We start from the raw sequence: 15,630 nt of genomic DNA, 5'->3' as shown, positions 1-15,630 counted from the left end.
AACCCTTAAAAAACCCCCAAAAAGCTAAACTACCCCCCCTTTTCTTTATAAAAACCCCCCCGATTTTTTGGGGCCCCCTCTTGTGCCACAGTTTTGGGTGTTCCAAAATTTTTTTTGGTTGCCCCAAAGACTATAATTTAAAACAAATCCCTAAATTTACAAAACCCCCCCAATTTAAATCTAACCTTTATAAATTTGCTTTGCCCTTTTTAAAAGGGGTCCCCCCCCCCCCCCTTTTTTTTTTTTGGGGGTTTTTTAAACCAATGAACAAAGACGTCAAGAGTCCTCTGAGAGAACCTTTACTTTCTCACACAGTCAGCACTAAACAAAGGGTCACTGAGACTTTGATTAAAATGGCAGTCGCTCTGAGCATTTGAAATGATTTGACAGACTCTCCAGATCTATTGGAGGAATCTGCTTTAATAACATACTGAGCTGACTGCACTTCAGCTTAGGTCTTCTGGGATTGTTCTTTCAAAGCGTTTTATTTTTAGTGCTCTTGTCCTGACAGTTTAACTTACACTATACAGTTTGAAGACAGTCATTTTAAATCCACCTGTGTAAATGACATACCCGCTCCTCTACAGTTTCTATATTCACTAGTCGTCCACCTCTTGTCATGCACCAATCACGGCTCTGCTTCCAGGTCTGTTCATAAGTGGAAATGAAGTAACACTTGGAATTGAAGAAGATTCCACCCGGTTTACATAAAGAACAAGTATTATCTGTGGAAAAGGAAACAAAAGAGCAAACGAAAATGAGGGATTGAATGAGCAAGGAGCCCACAGTCTACTAACCGTGCAGCAAAGCACTCACCGGGAGACGTGTTTGTAGCATCGCAGTAGAATTCCTTCAGATTACTGAACTCCTTGGTCAGTTCATCAAGTTTCTCATTCAGAGTTTCGTACTGAGACTGCAGGATATCTCGGCTTTCTTGTAGTTCAGTGTTGTTGCTGGTCAGAATGTAATTTGCACTTCTTAACTCCTGCAACTCTTGCTCATTGTGATTTAATTTTATGAAATCTGAGGAAAACAAATCATGTGATACAATCAGTAATATAAAATAATATATCTTTTAGACTTGAGTTAAGAGTACTCTCAGTTTTGCACTAATAAAGAATCCCTTGCCATGTTTCCTGCTCATTTTACTCCATCACAGTTTGTAATAACAGATGAAGATTGTGCTTTACTAGTTTTTAGTGTGTAACAGCAGTTCTGTTTTTCATCTTTTTTATTTTAATCAACGTCAAAGGGTATGAAGAAGCTGAGATAGACTTTAATCTTAATTTGTTATTTGTGTCAAGTCTCAACATCCGAGACCCTTACCTGACCTCAAACAGTCCATATGACCCCCTAGTAGGTTGTAACCCAGAATGGCACAGTGCCAAGTGAAAGACAACTGGTTTTGAAAGTCAAACTGCAAAAACAAAATAATAAAGTGTGTCACTCATGTCACCTTCTGGTCTTATCTGAGGTAAGCCTATCGTTTTCCATCCATCCATTTTCCAACCTGCTGAATCCAAACACAGGGGTCTGCTGGAGCCAATCCCAGGGCACAAGGCAGGAAACAATCCCAGGCAGGGTGCCAACCCACCACAGGGCACACACAAACACCAAGGCCAATTGACAATCACCAATCCACCTAACCTGCATGTCTTTGGACTGTGACTGTGCAGACACAGGGAGAACATGCAAACTCCACACAGGAAGGACCCGGGAAGTGATCCTGGGTCTCCTAACTGTGAATCAGCAGCGCTACCACTGCGACACCATGCCACCCAAGCCTATCGTTTTCATTTTTTTAATTTAAACTAAATAGGGTGACATGATTGGCCCCCCCAACATTTAGTCTGAGTCCTGCTGTTCCCGAGTCTGATGACAAGTTGTGTAGTCAGAAGGATTTTGTGCCTTATGATATCAGAAATCTTCCAGCCTGGCACAATTAGTCCAACAGCTGGCAGACCAGTTAAACCAGTTACAAATTCACCACAGGCAGACCTGGCAGAAGCCAAAGCATGACTTGAGGCAGCAGAAGCCCAACACCTTGGATGTTGACAGGGACCGTCCCAACTGAAGTCCCAATGTGTCCTCTGGATGACGTTGATTTGTACCTGCTGATTTCTGAGCACACTGCTGCCCGACACTGGTGGCCACCATGAATGGGCACATCTACTCAATGCCTTCCAAACAGGGGAAGAGCAAGAGGTATTTTATGATTTGGAGGAAAATGATGGGCTTGACAGCATGAGGTTAACAAATGCTACAGTTTTAGCCCTTGGCTTCACAGTCATAGGCTCTGGAGTGAGGTCTTTCAACAGGATCAGAGCTCCATAAGGCAGTGCACTTATCACCTGAAGGAGACGCCACCTCTTGGGAGTGCCTCACTTTTACAGTTCAAGGACTCCAAAAGGCATGGCCAGTTACCCTCAGTGGGCATCCTCTCTGACCTCTGGGTGATAAGAGAGATACAAGTGTTAGTAATCACGCCCCCTGGTGTCCCAGGGTGGTAGTGCTTACCTCAGATGAGCCCAGAAGGTGACCCCCAAACACACATGTATGACAAGTGCAATGCAGTAAGAAAGAAGTCAATAAATAGTCCATAAAAAGGCGTGCAATTGTGGAGGTTAAAAACAGACAATCAATACTTTAAAGTCCCTCGTTGAAATGATTCAAGGCATCAGGTTAGACTTGTCGACAAGATAAGCACACCACTCTCAGCCCCCCATCAGCTGACTCTCGTCCCACCTGCCCTCTCCAGCTTCGGCCGAGACACACCATCCGGACCCCCGTCTTCACATATGCTGTATTGTGCTACTTGGACCCCTGAAGGGACAATCCAAGTCCCCGCTCTTACACTAAAGTTCAGCAGGGAGACCCCTCACGGCACCAGCACCTTAGCTCCACTGCAGTGGTCCGACCTCCCTGCCTCCCCACCTCCTCTGTACTTTCTTGCACTGCCGATCTTTACTTGACGTTCACTCTCCTTATCCTCCAACCTCCACCAGTACTGCTCAGCCTTTCCTTTTAAATATCGGTGGGCACAGTGCTTAATTAAGTGTCCCAGAGTGCCAACGAGGCAATCAGCCAGACCAGGCGCTTCTGCCCATGAATGCAGGATTCAGTGACCACCTCATTAACAGCCGCTCCACCACACTACGACACACCGAGCTAACCAGACTGTTTTTGTTGTTTTATTAATTTGCACCACCGTGGTCCTCACCTTGTGACAATCTTGGTAACTTTTATCTTCAGGTTGTCACTCCGATGCTGAGAGTTGCTAAAACGTTGTTAGCGCACACCACTAGCCGATTACATAAGTGCATCCAGCAGCTCTAACTCACCAGAGAGGAGCCGTCAGTCTTGAATGAGCTCAGGGCACGCCAAGGCTACAGGGCCGATGTAATATGAAGGGGGAAATGAAGAAGAACAACTGAATCCTTATGTTCCTTTAATTATTATGGAAATAATGAGTCAGAGTGAGCAGAGAAGATGAAGTATGAGGAGTTTTACTGAGAAGAAAAAGGACTTTAAAGTTACTGAGCAAAGTCTCTATTATGACAAGTCTGAGGTCCTACAATGCACTACGAGAACTACTTCTAGTTTAGTGGGTGAGGAAACTAAGAGCAGACAGCTCCACATGAAGCAAAATCAACACTGGAGTCTCTCAAGGGTCTGTCCTTGGACCCTCATTACTTTATCTGATTGATTCTGGTATAAAAATGGAGGAACAGCAGACACTGAGGAGGCAGTAAAAATAAAAAGACCTGGACAACCTTCAGAACTGGGAGAACACTTGGAACATGCGGTTTAATGTAGAAAAGTGCAAAGTGCGGCACGTGGGTCAAAGGAACATCAGGTATGAATACAAGATGGGAGACAGTGAGCTACAGGAAGAGACCTCTGAATAGGATTTAGGGGTTTTCGGTGACACAACATTTTCAGTGACTGACCAATGTGCAGCAGTTATAACAACAAATAACCGTTAAAGACAATGGACAGTATGCTCAAACTATATAATACATTAGTAAGACCTCATCTGAGTCCGTGTGCAGTTCTGCTCAATGCAGTACAAGAAAGACACAGCAGCACTTGAAGCTGTGCAGAGGAGAGCACCCAGGTGCATCATGGGACTGCAGGACATGTCTTACTGTGACAGACTCAGAGAATTAAACCTGTTTAGAAGAGGACATCATGTGGGGACCTCATCTGGGGGTATAAAATTCTCAAAGGCATTAATAAAGTAGAGCCAGCAGAATTCTTTCAGCTTAAGGGTGAATCACGAACTCGAGGACATCGGGGAAATTAAGAGGAAGTGCCTTTAAAAATGAAGCCAGGAAGTTCTTCATTACACAAAGTTGTGGGACTCTGAAACAAACTACTGAGACATGAAATTGGAGAAGAAACCTCAACAACCTTAAAGAAGAATCAGGAGGAGATGTCGGGATAGCTTAGTTATTAGCTAAACACACGGGCCTGATGGACTGAAGGGTCTCCTCTCGTTTGTCACGTTTCTTATGTTCCTGCACTTTCTCTTCATTGTCATTAGTGACGTCTATTGAGATGACAGTTGAGTATTTTGTGTAACGTTTATTGTTGTTATTGTTTCTTCATAACAGTAAATGATAATTTAGGGCACATTACATGATAAATACATAAAACAAGACAACAAATGCACTCGTCTCCTAAACTCCTCAGGTCTTTAAAAGTTAAACATAACTTAGGCTGGAGGAGGCTGTGATGTGGACACCAGACAACAGCAGTTTAAAGAGAGGGAATGGAGTCAGGAGACGACATAGACAGATAACTGGCAGACAAATATTTAAATAAGCAAAGAAGGGGGAAACGGGCGCTGTTGATTGTTTTTATTTTTATGTTTAGAATTTCCTGAGCTTCTGTAAATGTTCATTTCCCCTTGGAAACAAATAAAAGTATAATCAATTCTAAAAGCACTTGCGTGTGAACTAATCCTCTTTAATAAAACCCCTGTGTGCGTCCAGGTGTCCGTGTGTGTGTGTCTTCTGGTGAAGTGTGCATGCGCAGGCCGCGCCACACATCACACCGTATCCCACCCATGCGCACGGCACTGTGGACGCACACACACTGGATGCTGGGCACACAGTGAATGGCCTTGCCACGGCCTCGCATGATAAGAAATAAAGGACACCATTGCTGGGGAGAGTGCTGATTGGGTAGTCGCGGCCGCGCACATAAAATCCGTTGCTGGGGAGACACCACACATACAATAATCAGCTGCACGCCAACACAGATTAAAATACTTGCTGGGGAGATGCCACGGGCACGATTATCAGTTACGTGCCACACATTACATCAGTTGCTGGGGACACTCTGCTGATTGCCCAATGTTGTGACAGAAAATGAAAGTCATATTACGGACATCAAAGCCAGTATTACTGTCAGAGAAAATTACAGGCATTTTATGGAAAATTACAAACCAGTATTACTGCGAGAGAAAATTAAAGACACACAATACAGTGATGCATATTACAGCCACATACAAGCCAGTATTACTGTAAGAGAAAATATTACGGACGTACCTACTAACAACATGCCACCCAAAAGAAAAGGACACGTCAAATAGAACAAAAGAGACAGACAATCAAATCCTATATAAGCAACATCTCCTGGAAGAACGGTGAGCTCGACAAGTAAACATCAACAAAAGAAAGGCTGAAAGACAAAGAAAAATATGAGCAAATAGATCGATTGAAGAAAAAAGAAAATGACCATCAGAAAAACGCTAAAAGAGAAAGACTCAGAAGAGCAAACCTTAGAAATAGTTGGCATTTACTTGCCAGAGCCAGTATTCAGCCACGGTCAGTTATATGTTGCATTATCAAGAGTTAGAAGTTTTCCAGATGTTGTTGTCAAGGTTGTAGAGATTCCTGAACAAGGCAAACTGTTGCCAAACTCAGACAGAATATTTTCAAGAAATGTGGTCTATAATGAAATTGTATAGAAAAAAAAAAATAGAAAATTTTACCTAAATATCTTCTTCAGATATTGTGTCTTACAGATTGTTACAAAGTTTTACACTAAGACAATATTAATTATACTTACTGTGTTGTTGTATATGTTTCTATTTTATTTTTATTGTTATTATACTTTAGGCTTCTTGCAAAAATATTTTTGACAAAGAAAAAATTAAGACAAGAAACAGAATGAGGTCAGGGTCCCTTGCCATTTAATATCGACTGTTCCTACTAATGTTTATGCACTACTGTTCTAGCGCCTGTTATTGTAACAGGCTTAATGTCTAGTGTTAAATATAAAGAGATTTCTTATACAATGTGATGACGCCACAGAGTAACACAGGACCACAGCATAGCGTCCCAGAAGTAAACCCAGTATGTCTCATATAAGAGTAGTCTCAGATATTAAACTGGGATTATCTCACAGCAGTAACACAGCATTGTAACAGCTAGCTAAGTGCCCTGAAGATGGGAGGGGCTGGATGTCTGATTGACAAGTGACCTGTCACACAGAGATGCAGGCTCTGCATTGCACAAGTTTCACGAAGGTCTGAACTTCATGCACAAAGCCTGGGAAGACTCAAGAAGGCAGAGGACCGAATAAACAGCAGTCCCATGAAGAAGATGAGGATGTGATTTGGTTGATAGCTGGGAGAGAGCATGTTGGTAGGAATGTCAGACGGGAACATTTTTTGTACATTGTATGTGTTTTTTTTTATCTTAGGCAAAGAAACCTGTAAATATTTTATTTAAAAGTCAGTAGATGAAGTCTACTTAAATGTCATTGTGTCACTGCTCAACCAACAGAATGACATGATTAGGCAACAAAACCACAACACGTTGGCACTCAGTGAGAAACAACATGGCATCACAGCCAAATGAAATCAGCACATTAAAATTCCATAATAAGCCACAGAACAAAAAGGTGAAACATTTCAAATTAGCAGACATCACAATGTTCCTCCAGACGCTCCTGCCTGTTAATATAATGCAGTGGTCACTTGATGGGTGGGCAGGGGACAGAAGCGAAGAAGCTCTAAGGAGACATTTCCTCCAGCGTGGTGTACTATTAACCCCTGAGACAGCCATCCTCTGAACTTCACTACTCTGATGTTAGTTTGGGATTCTTTTTTGGTTTTTCTTCTTTCATTAACCTGAGTTTTGTAGTTGGTTTGTTTTTCTCTCATTTTATGTAGTCAGTTCTCTAAACTGCCTACATATGACCTTCTGCTGGAGTTCTAACAAGTCTTTGTGGTATTTGGACTTGTAACAAGAAATGGCTTTAATAAATCTCATTGCTGTGTTTAAGTAGCTCGTTCAGGTTTATATTCCCATTCAGCTTTCCATAAGGTCACAATTGCTATTGTCGTGCATGATCGTCAGAGGCCCACCCTCCAAGTTTTTCCCAAGTATCTGATACCACCCCGGGCCAGGAGGGGCGCTGTGGCTAACTGTCTTGTCCATTTATTTCACCAAATTGCAGAGAAAACGCCCAGTGAGCCCAACTGACTCCGCCCCTTCCTGTCCCTGGGCTTTAAGAATTTGACAATCCAGAAGGAAGTGTCACGTCTATCCAGAGGTAAGGAGCTCTGTGACTTTCAGATGGCAGATAAGAAAGCTGGTTAATGCCAGTCTCTTTATTACTCTGGCAGTAGTTTTGTTTCCTTTTAGGCCATCGAGAGTTTGTTTCTGTTTGGACTTTGAAGTACACAGGGATGGCCGGGTTGGCACCACAGAAATTCTTCTTCATTTGAGCCTCTTATTCCTTCAGATGACCCCACTATGTACACTGAATTACAGCCGCATGATCAGATGTTTTGAGGTAATGAGCAAGTCCTCCTAATAAAGGGGCCAATGACTGCGTATATAAGAAATACACAAAGCATTCACATTTCCTTCACTTTTCAATGCCACATCAGTACAGAGGATACTTACTGCAAACAGAAAGGGATATGAGGCCGGCCACTAGGAGAACACTGAAGATAATCAGCATCTTAACAAGGTTGACTCTCCTTTCTGCTCTAACAGGAGGCACTGGAGCTGTAAGACAAGCAAGATGGAGTGAGGTCAGAGACTAAACAGTTTCAACACTCGGTAAGCCTGGTCTGTTTTGAAATAAAAGTCAAACTCTTGTTGAATGCAGAAAGTTCCAGAAACTAGAAACAGAACTGACGTTATGAAATCTAAAGGCTTATGCTTTAAGTACCTTAAAGAAGGACATCTTGGTAAAGACTGTGCAGAAAAGATTAAAGGTCAAATATGCTGTCAGTCACACCCAGACACTCTGAATGTGAATAAAGAAATGGGTACCAACAATAGCCACAGCCACTAAAAAGAGCACACAAAGTCAGAAAAGACGAATATTTCTTATTTGTATGTCTCTGTGGAATCATTAGGGACGTGCACTGCTACAGGACCCGTTAAAGTGTGTGTCCTAGTTGGGGTTCCAGTGAAAATGAAGTCTAAAAAGAGTGAAAGATGTGTAGAAACTTATGCTCTGATGGACTCTGGCAGTACAGCTACATTCTGCACAGGAAACTTGCAAGAGCAGTGAAATCTCCCTGGAAGAAAAGCTCAAGTCCACATCAGCACTAAGGAAAGATAAAGTCAATAGAGAGAAATCAGTAAAATGTTCTGTGCTATCAGAGTTATACGTTTGTGAGGAGGAAGAAAATACATTTATTAGTAGCCAGATGTTTCCACACTGAACTTATACCAGTGAAAAGGGAGAACATCCCAATGCAAGAGGATATCACCAGATGGTCACACCTCAAAGATGTGCATCTACCCCAGATAAAGGCGAGTCATACACAGTAAAGGTGAGGGTCCTTACGCTGTGAAGATGGCTCTTGGATGGGTTGTTAATGGCCTAATAAAGGGGACAGACAATGAAAGACTGCAAAGTTATCTAGTCAATCGTGTGTCGATAATGGAAATAGAACAAATGTTACTTCAGCAGTACAATACAGACCTTCCAGAACGCAGCTGTGAACAGGAACTGGAAATTATACAGGAGGACATTAAGTTCATGTGCATAGCATCAGAGTCAGCAAAGTTAGTGGATGGACACAAGTGCTTAAATCTGCTCTTTAAAGACGAGACACTTAAAATGACAGCACAGCGTGCTATTGCAGTCAAGAGAAAACTTAAAAGAACCCAACATTCCACAAGGATCACAACATTTTCATGAAAGACATTTTAGAGGAGGGATATGCTATTAGGGTACCTACAGAAGAGTTGTCACTCAGAGAGGAAAGAGTGTGATACATCTCTCATCATGGAGTATATCATCCAAAGAAGGTCCAGCCACCTACGTGTCTTCTCACTCAATGACCTAACTAACACTCTCACTAGAGCAGCCATCTGTACTCATGGCAGATACCAAGTGAAAGTTCCACGTGAAGATACTGATCTTCTTCGTTTTCTGTGGTGGCCTGAAGGTTATCTGAATGATGGACTTTAGGAATACAAAATGACAGGACATGTTTATGGCGCTACCTCCAAACCCTGTTGTGCTTCTTATGTTTTATGAAGCACAGTAGAGGACGCTAGAAGCACAACTTCTGAAGAAGCAGTTAACACTGCGTTTCACAATTTCTATGTTGATGACTGTTTAAAGTCAGTTGCTACAGAATATGGAGTAAGATTGCTGTCAAAAATATCTGTAATAATTTAAGTCAAATTTACATTTCACAGGTGATATTTATGCTTGAGCTTCTGAAATTTACGCTTGCTTATCAGAATTACGAGTACAATTCTCAGGCGTGAACTGTCAAAAATACATCATTGATGCTCAAGGCATTCGCTATCGAGAAAGAGACAATCCAATCGATTTTTGTTACTAGGCGTGTGCCACAAAGGTAGAAAGACGGAGTTATTTTTGAGAGCGATTGCATGTCATACTTTTCACCTTACAGTGGCAACAAAGGGCAAAAACACAATAAACAAAATAAAACCAACACAATAAAATTAATTATACAATGACAACATACACTCCTCTCTCTCTCTCTCTCTATCTATATATATATATATATATATATATATACCCTGGCCAATGTTCGTTCCCCCCAGTCTCCTGCATGGCTCCATGGGACATGGAATCCTCCACAACCTGGGAGGGAGCTGGGGTGGCCGCTAGGGGGTGCTGCAGAGACTCGTGAACCCGGCTGGACGAGTCATCAGCCCCACCCGGACGTGCAATTGGGACCAGGTGGTCAAGCACCTGGATCACTTCCGGGTGGGCTATAAAACGGGCCAGCCTCCACCACTGAAGGGCCAGAATCGGGAGGAAGAGGACGAGGTTACCTGAGAGGAGTGGTGGTGCAAGGCGGAGAGTTGTTGCTTTTGTGTTTAAGTGCTTTTGGGACTGTGTTAGGCCTGTGGGACATGGGGAAGACGTGTGCCCACGGGTGAAGAAAAATAAAAGCCTGTGTGATTTGTACATGTGCCTCTCACGTATTCTGTGCCGGGTCGGGTGCTATATAGCCTTTATCACAATATATATATCGTCCACGGATGCCAGGGGCGACAACCCGGCTGGGACGACATGAGGGACCGGAAGAGGGCACGTGCCCATCTTGGATCACGTGGGGGCCGCCACCCTGGTTGCTTTGGGGCCCACGGGTTGAGGGCATGGAAGCTCAACCCTGTAGGGGCCCGTGGTCACCGCCAGGGGGTGCCCCAATGCCTTGGGAACCCTGGACCTCAGCGCTTCTGCCACACCAGGAAGTGCTGGGGGGAAGAGGAGCAGGGACACCCGGAGTGCTTCCGGGGATGCAGCCGGCACTTCCGCCACATGGGGGTGTGTCCGTGGAACATTGTCGGATCCCACCTGGAGCACATCCGGGTGATGATAAAAGGGGCCATCTCCCTTCATTCGAGGCTGGAGTCGGGTGGAAGAAGGACTAAGCAGGAGAAGCAAGTGTGGAGGCGGCCTGAAGAAAGGCATTGTGTCTGGCCAGGACTTTGGGGGTTGTGTGAGCACTGAACTTTATTATAAATATATCTGTAAATAAATGTGTGGTGGGTGAAAAACAACATGTCTGCCTGTCTGTGCCCGGGTTACGTTCACAATATATATAAACCAACGTCTGTCTGCCCGCTATTCACAAGAGAACTTCTTAACAGATTTAGATCAGGTTTTTAATTTTCTATAATTTGTTTGAACATTCCGGTTGATTCTGCAGGAGCGAATAATTCATGCTAATCCGAGACTGAGGCTGTGGGCCGAGGGGAGGGGGAAGTGTGACATCACGAGGGGGTCCGGGTGGGACCCGCCTCACTCCCACGCCAGCCTCCGTTTACCTCTCGTCATGTTTTGGAGTGTACCTCGCCCCACTTGGCTAGCGATTCCTGTTTGTTTATTGATTTTTAAAGTTTGTCCTGTTTCACTACTACGCAGGCAGAGTCACGGGGGACAGCGACTTAACAGTAAGTAGTGAGAGCATGAAATTAAAAAATAAATAGCGGTGAGTTATAAACTTCACATTTCCATTCTATTATTTATTTGCGTATTTATCCATGCATCAATCTAATTTCTAAAGCCACTTTATCCTGTGCAGAAGCACAGTCACACAGAAGATGGAGCCTATCCCAGGAAGCCTAAAGCTCTTTTCTTTTCTTTTGTCTGTGCCAATTAAATATCACATAAATCTCATTCATCAGATTGCAGTGTGCCAACTCTGCCAGTCAGTATGACCCATGTAATCATGCCGGGCCAAGAAAAACTGAACTGAAATTTTAAAAAGGCACCCATCTGGTCACAAAGTTATTAAAATTAGGGTGGTCCAGTGCCATGTAACCCTTTGCAATGGCAACTGAGCACCACAGTGAAACCTATTCATTGGATATGGCAAGTTTGTCAGCCAATTTGACCCATGAACTCATGCTGGGCCAGTCAAATCTCAACTGCAACATAAAAAAGGAACCTTGTCACAAAGCTATGATAATTAGGGGCGCAAAATGCTGCCCAACTCTCTACAGTGCCAGTTAAACATCAAAGTTAATCCCAGTCATTAAAAATGGCAATGTCACAAATATGCCAGTCAATTTGAACCACGTAGTCACATTGGTCTGTGCAAAACTCAACTGCATCGTCAAAAAAACATCTGCATTTTCTCAAAACTGGGACAACTAGGGTGGTCCGACACCATTTAACCTTTTACAGTGCCCCTTAAACATCACAATTTGTTTCATTGCCAAGTTTACCAGTCACTCTGAGTCATGTAACAGCAAAACTCAACTGCAGTTTAACAAAGGAATTCACCTCTCTTTGAAAATTCGAGTGGGCCAACGGCCTACAACCCTGTATAATGCCAGTGGGCCATCACACTGAAATCTGTTCATTAGATATATATGGGAATATGACACATTTGACAGGCCACTTGACTTCTACACACAAAGATCAACTGCAACTTAACAAAGACATCTTTCTTTTCTCCAAACTAGCATAGCCCAATGCCACCCAACCCTCTGCGGTGCCCATTAAATATTTAATTTCATTCATTAGATATGGGAATGTGCCAACTTTGCCTGTCAATTTGACCCATAAAGTCACCTGTCTCTTCACAAAGCCATGATGATGAGTGCTGTCCAACATCACCTAACGCTTTACTGTGCCCATTAAACATCAGAGTACCTCTTACACATTAGATATGAAAGTGTGCCATGTTTGTCATTGAGCTGGGCAAAACTGAACTGCCAGTTAACAAAGTCACCTGCCTTGTAACTCCTTTGTATCTGATCAGGTAGAAAATGTGGAAAACTGATTTTTCTCCACACCCAAAATAATAAAGGGCCCATTTTAGTGACGCACGTTAATATCTGTTAACACTGCTGAACATTTTCATTGGCTCTTAACGCTGAATAAGTAACTCCTTTGCACAAGTTGTGTGAAGAAACTGGCAGGAACCAAATAACTTCAGGCTCACGTGATGGTCCCGCTCTCTCCATATCTCCATGGGCTTTAAGCCAGACCTCCCTAAGACTCGCAGCTGAAATAAATACAGGGTCCAATGGCGCCCCTGTGGTGGATTAGAGTCACAACCTTATTTCAAGTTCCTGGTAAAGCTGCAAGATAAACCTGCTAGGCTAGTGGACAGGTCAGTATATGATCCACTTGGATTGTTAGCACCAGTTATACTGCCTGCTAAACTTATTTTAAGGGAAGTGTAAAGAGGAATATGGAGGGGATGAAGAAGTGAAAATTACGTATGTCCAGCATGGATGACAATTTGCAGTTCCTTGTAGATTACACTGTAAGCAGGTGCATTAAACCGACTGGGTGTGGTCACATAAAGTCTGCACCAATGCATCATTTTGGAGACACTTCTCAAGATGGATATGGCACGGCTTCTTACCTTCTCTTAACCAACAAAGAACATAAAGAGACAGTCTTCATTCAAACTGAGGAAGTCAAGAGCAGCTCCACTGAAACCTGCCACTATACCGAGGTTAGAATGAACAGCAGCTGTGCTAGCGTCAAAATAAAGAAGATGCTAAAACATGAACAGTAAATTCCACTGCATGAGTCAACCTTTGGACTGACAGCACCACCGTACTAAGGCACATTGTAAATCAAACTGCTCGCTAGAAAACCTTTGCTGTTAACAGAGTTATAGAGATAAGGGGGCACTCACAGCCCTCGCAATGGAGGTACGTCACATCTACACTAAACCCAGCAGACAAGACATCAAGAAGATCGACTACAGAAAGCTTCATCACAAGTAAATCATGGCTTCAAGGCCCAAACGTCCTGTTAAAGTCAGACCTGATGAGGGGGACTTGCTTATTAATGATGGCCCAGAAGTCAAAGGCTGTGCAGCAAATTCAACGAGTGCGGAAGATAAAACTGAAACAGTAAAAGAGCTTATAGACTAAAACTCAGAACGGCTAAGCTTGAAGAAAGCAGCAGCATGGTTCTTTCACTTAAAAGACGACAAAATAAAGGCATTCCAATATATGGTCAGCCAACCTGAACACAGCTCAGAAAGACAAAAAACAAATGAAGGAATACAAATCAGCAATGACGTTCAAGACACTTTCTCTAGAAGACTCGTCTAAAGAAATAAGCAGCTTACTCATCTCAGTCAATCACCCCGAACAGATTAAAGCCTTACACAAAAACCACCACCATGTAAAGGAGCCAAATGTCCAAACTTGATCCTGTCCTGTGCTGCTAGCTGCTATGCCAGGGGAGGCTCAATACCCAGCAATTAATCACAAGAATTCACAGGCTGCAGCTTCTGCCGCCCTGACTTGTGTTCATCAATAAAGAAACACAGCACTGGACAGACCCGTCAGCAAGCTGTGCCTGTGCCAAGAAACGGCAGTTCATTGAAGTGATTCATCTTACATTTGCCATACTTAAACTGGCTTTGTTCATGTACAGGACATTTAAGTTTTCATTGAAATCTTCCTGAAAGTTAAAGGCTCTTGGCTAGGTCACGTTAAAGTCACTGACGTTTGCCCTTAGCATAAACAATTAGGACCAGATGTGTGAGAGCCATTTGCTAGTCATTTCAGTTACGTTAAGTCGATAAAAGTATTTTCTAAGTTCTATTAAATGTTTGCCTACATATCAGTGCATAGTACACGGGAGGTTCAATTATCACCCCCCCACACACACTTAGCTGAACTGGAATATTCTACTCCCAGTCTCTCCGACTTAGTGGTCTGCCTTGGCGTAAGGAAGGCATGGAGGGCACACAGTTTTAAACCGTGCCCAGCTGGGTGTAACGTAACGTGCTCTACTGAGCAAACAGTGCCTCACGTAAAGATCGCACTGAATGTGAAGTAAAGCACAGAGTAATAACTCATCTTAAAGTAGAAACTGAAGTTTAACAAGAAACTTTATTGTCTCTTCTCGTGTGAACTGTTTGCTTGTAAGTTTCACTAAACCTTTTTTAAAACAAACTTGACTGGACTGAGGAATTTCTTTTGACTCTCGCTTGACCACACCTTAACTGCTAAATACAGGCTGTCTGCATTTAAGAAACAAAGAATTTGAAGTTCATAAATTATGCCTACCTGCGTGTTCTTCTGCTCGCTGTATTTCACAGGTTTCTTCGTTGGCTAAGTAATGTACTCTGCTAGCCTTCTTGATAGAAACTTTAAAACAGCTCCTCTCTAATCCACTAACAAGTTCTCTGTCCGTCCGACTCTCTTCACGAATGCAAATGAACTGAACAGTTACACTGTTACATAAAGTCTAAGTTACCCAGAAAAGTGGACCACGTGGTTTGTAACAAATCATCCAGCTGTTACCAAGGTTGCCCGTGTTTTCAGCAAATTAAGGAGGAACAGGACTTTCTGTGCTAAACAGTAAAATTGTCCTTGAAAATAAGTTTCAACACTTTTCAATTTGTTTCATGGTTACTCCCAAATTCTAAACTGTAACTGCCGGGCTTGGGATCGTTTGAAATGCTTTCGCTAAAGTATTAAATCACGTCAAGTAACAATGCAGTGCCTTATCTAGCTATTGGTCTATCTATTATATAGTGCCTTTCACATCTGTTATACTGTTCTTAGTTTGTGTGCAGACTGCTTGATCAACGTATAATAATAATTTGAGCCCAAATGTAACAGTACTGCACAGACCACCCTGCAGGGACTGGAGATTAAGCTGCTGATGGAATGAACG

At 42.9% G+C, this 15,630-nt stretch overlaps 1 protein-coding gene across 1 annotated transcript; it reads right to left on the bottom strand.

Moving 5' to 3' along the window:
- Positions 1 to 573: 573 nt before the first annotated feature.
- On the bottom strand, positions 574 to 15,141 carry LOC120520056 (low affinity immunoglobulin epsilon Fc receptor-like; the record flags this gene model as incomplete). Its single annotated transcript, XM_039742701.1, has 4 exons — positions 15,018 to 15,141; positions 7,926 to 8,030; positions 817 to 1,023; positions 574 to 725 (listed from the first exon to the last, which is right to left on the bottom strand). Coding segments are annotated over exons 2-4 (417 nt in total), but the record flags the coding sequence as incomplete, so codon positions are not given.
- Between the last annotated feature and the right edge of the window lie 489 nt (positions 15,142 to 15,630).

This window comes from Polypterus senegalus, unplaced genomic scaffold (assembly GCF_016835505.1).
Source record: "Polypterus senegalus isolate Bchr_013 unplaced genomic scaffold, ASM1683550v1 scaffold_3036, whole genome shotgun sequence".
NCBI lineage: Eukaryota > Metazoa > Chordata > Cladistia > Polypteriformes > Polypteridae > Polypterus > Polypterus senegalus.
Note: the sequence above shows the minus strand (reverse complement) of the source record. Positions and strands in the feature narration are given on the sequence as shown.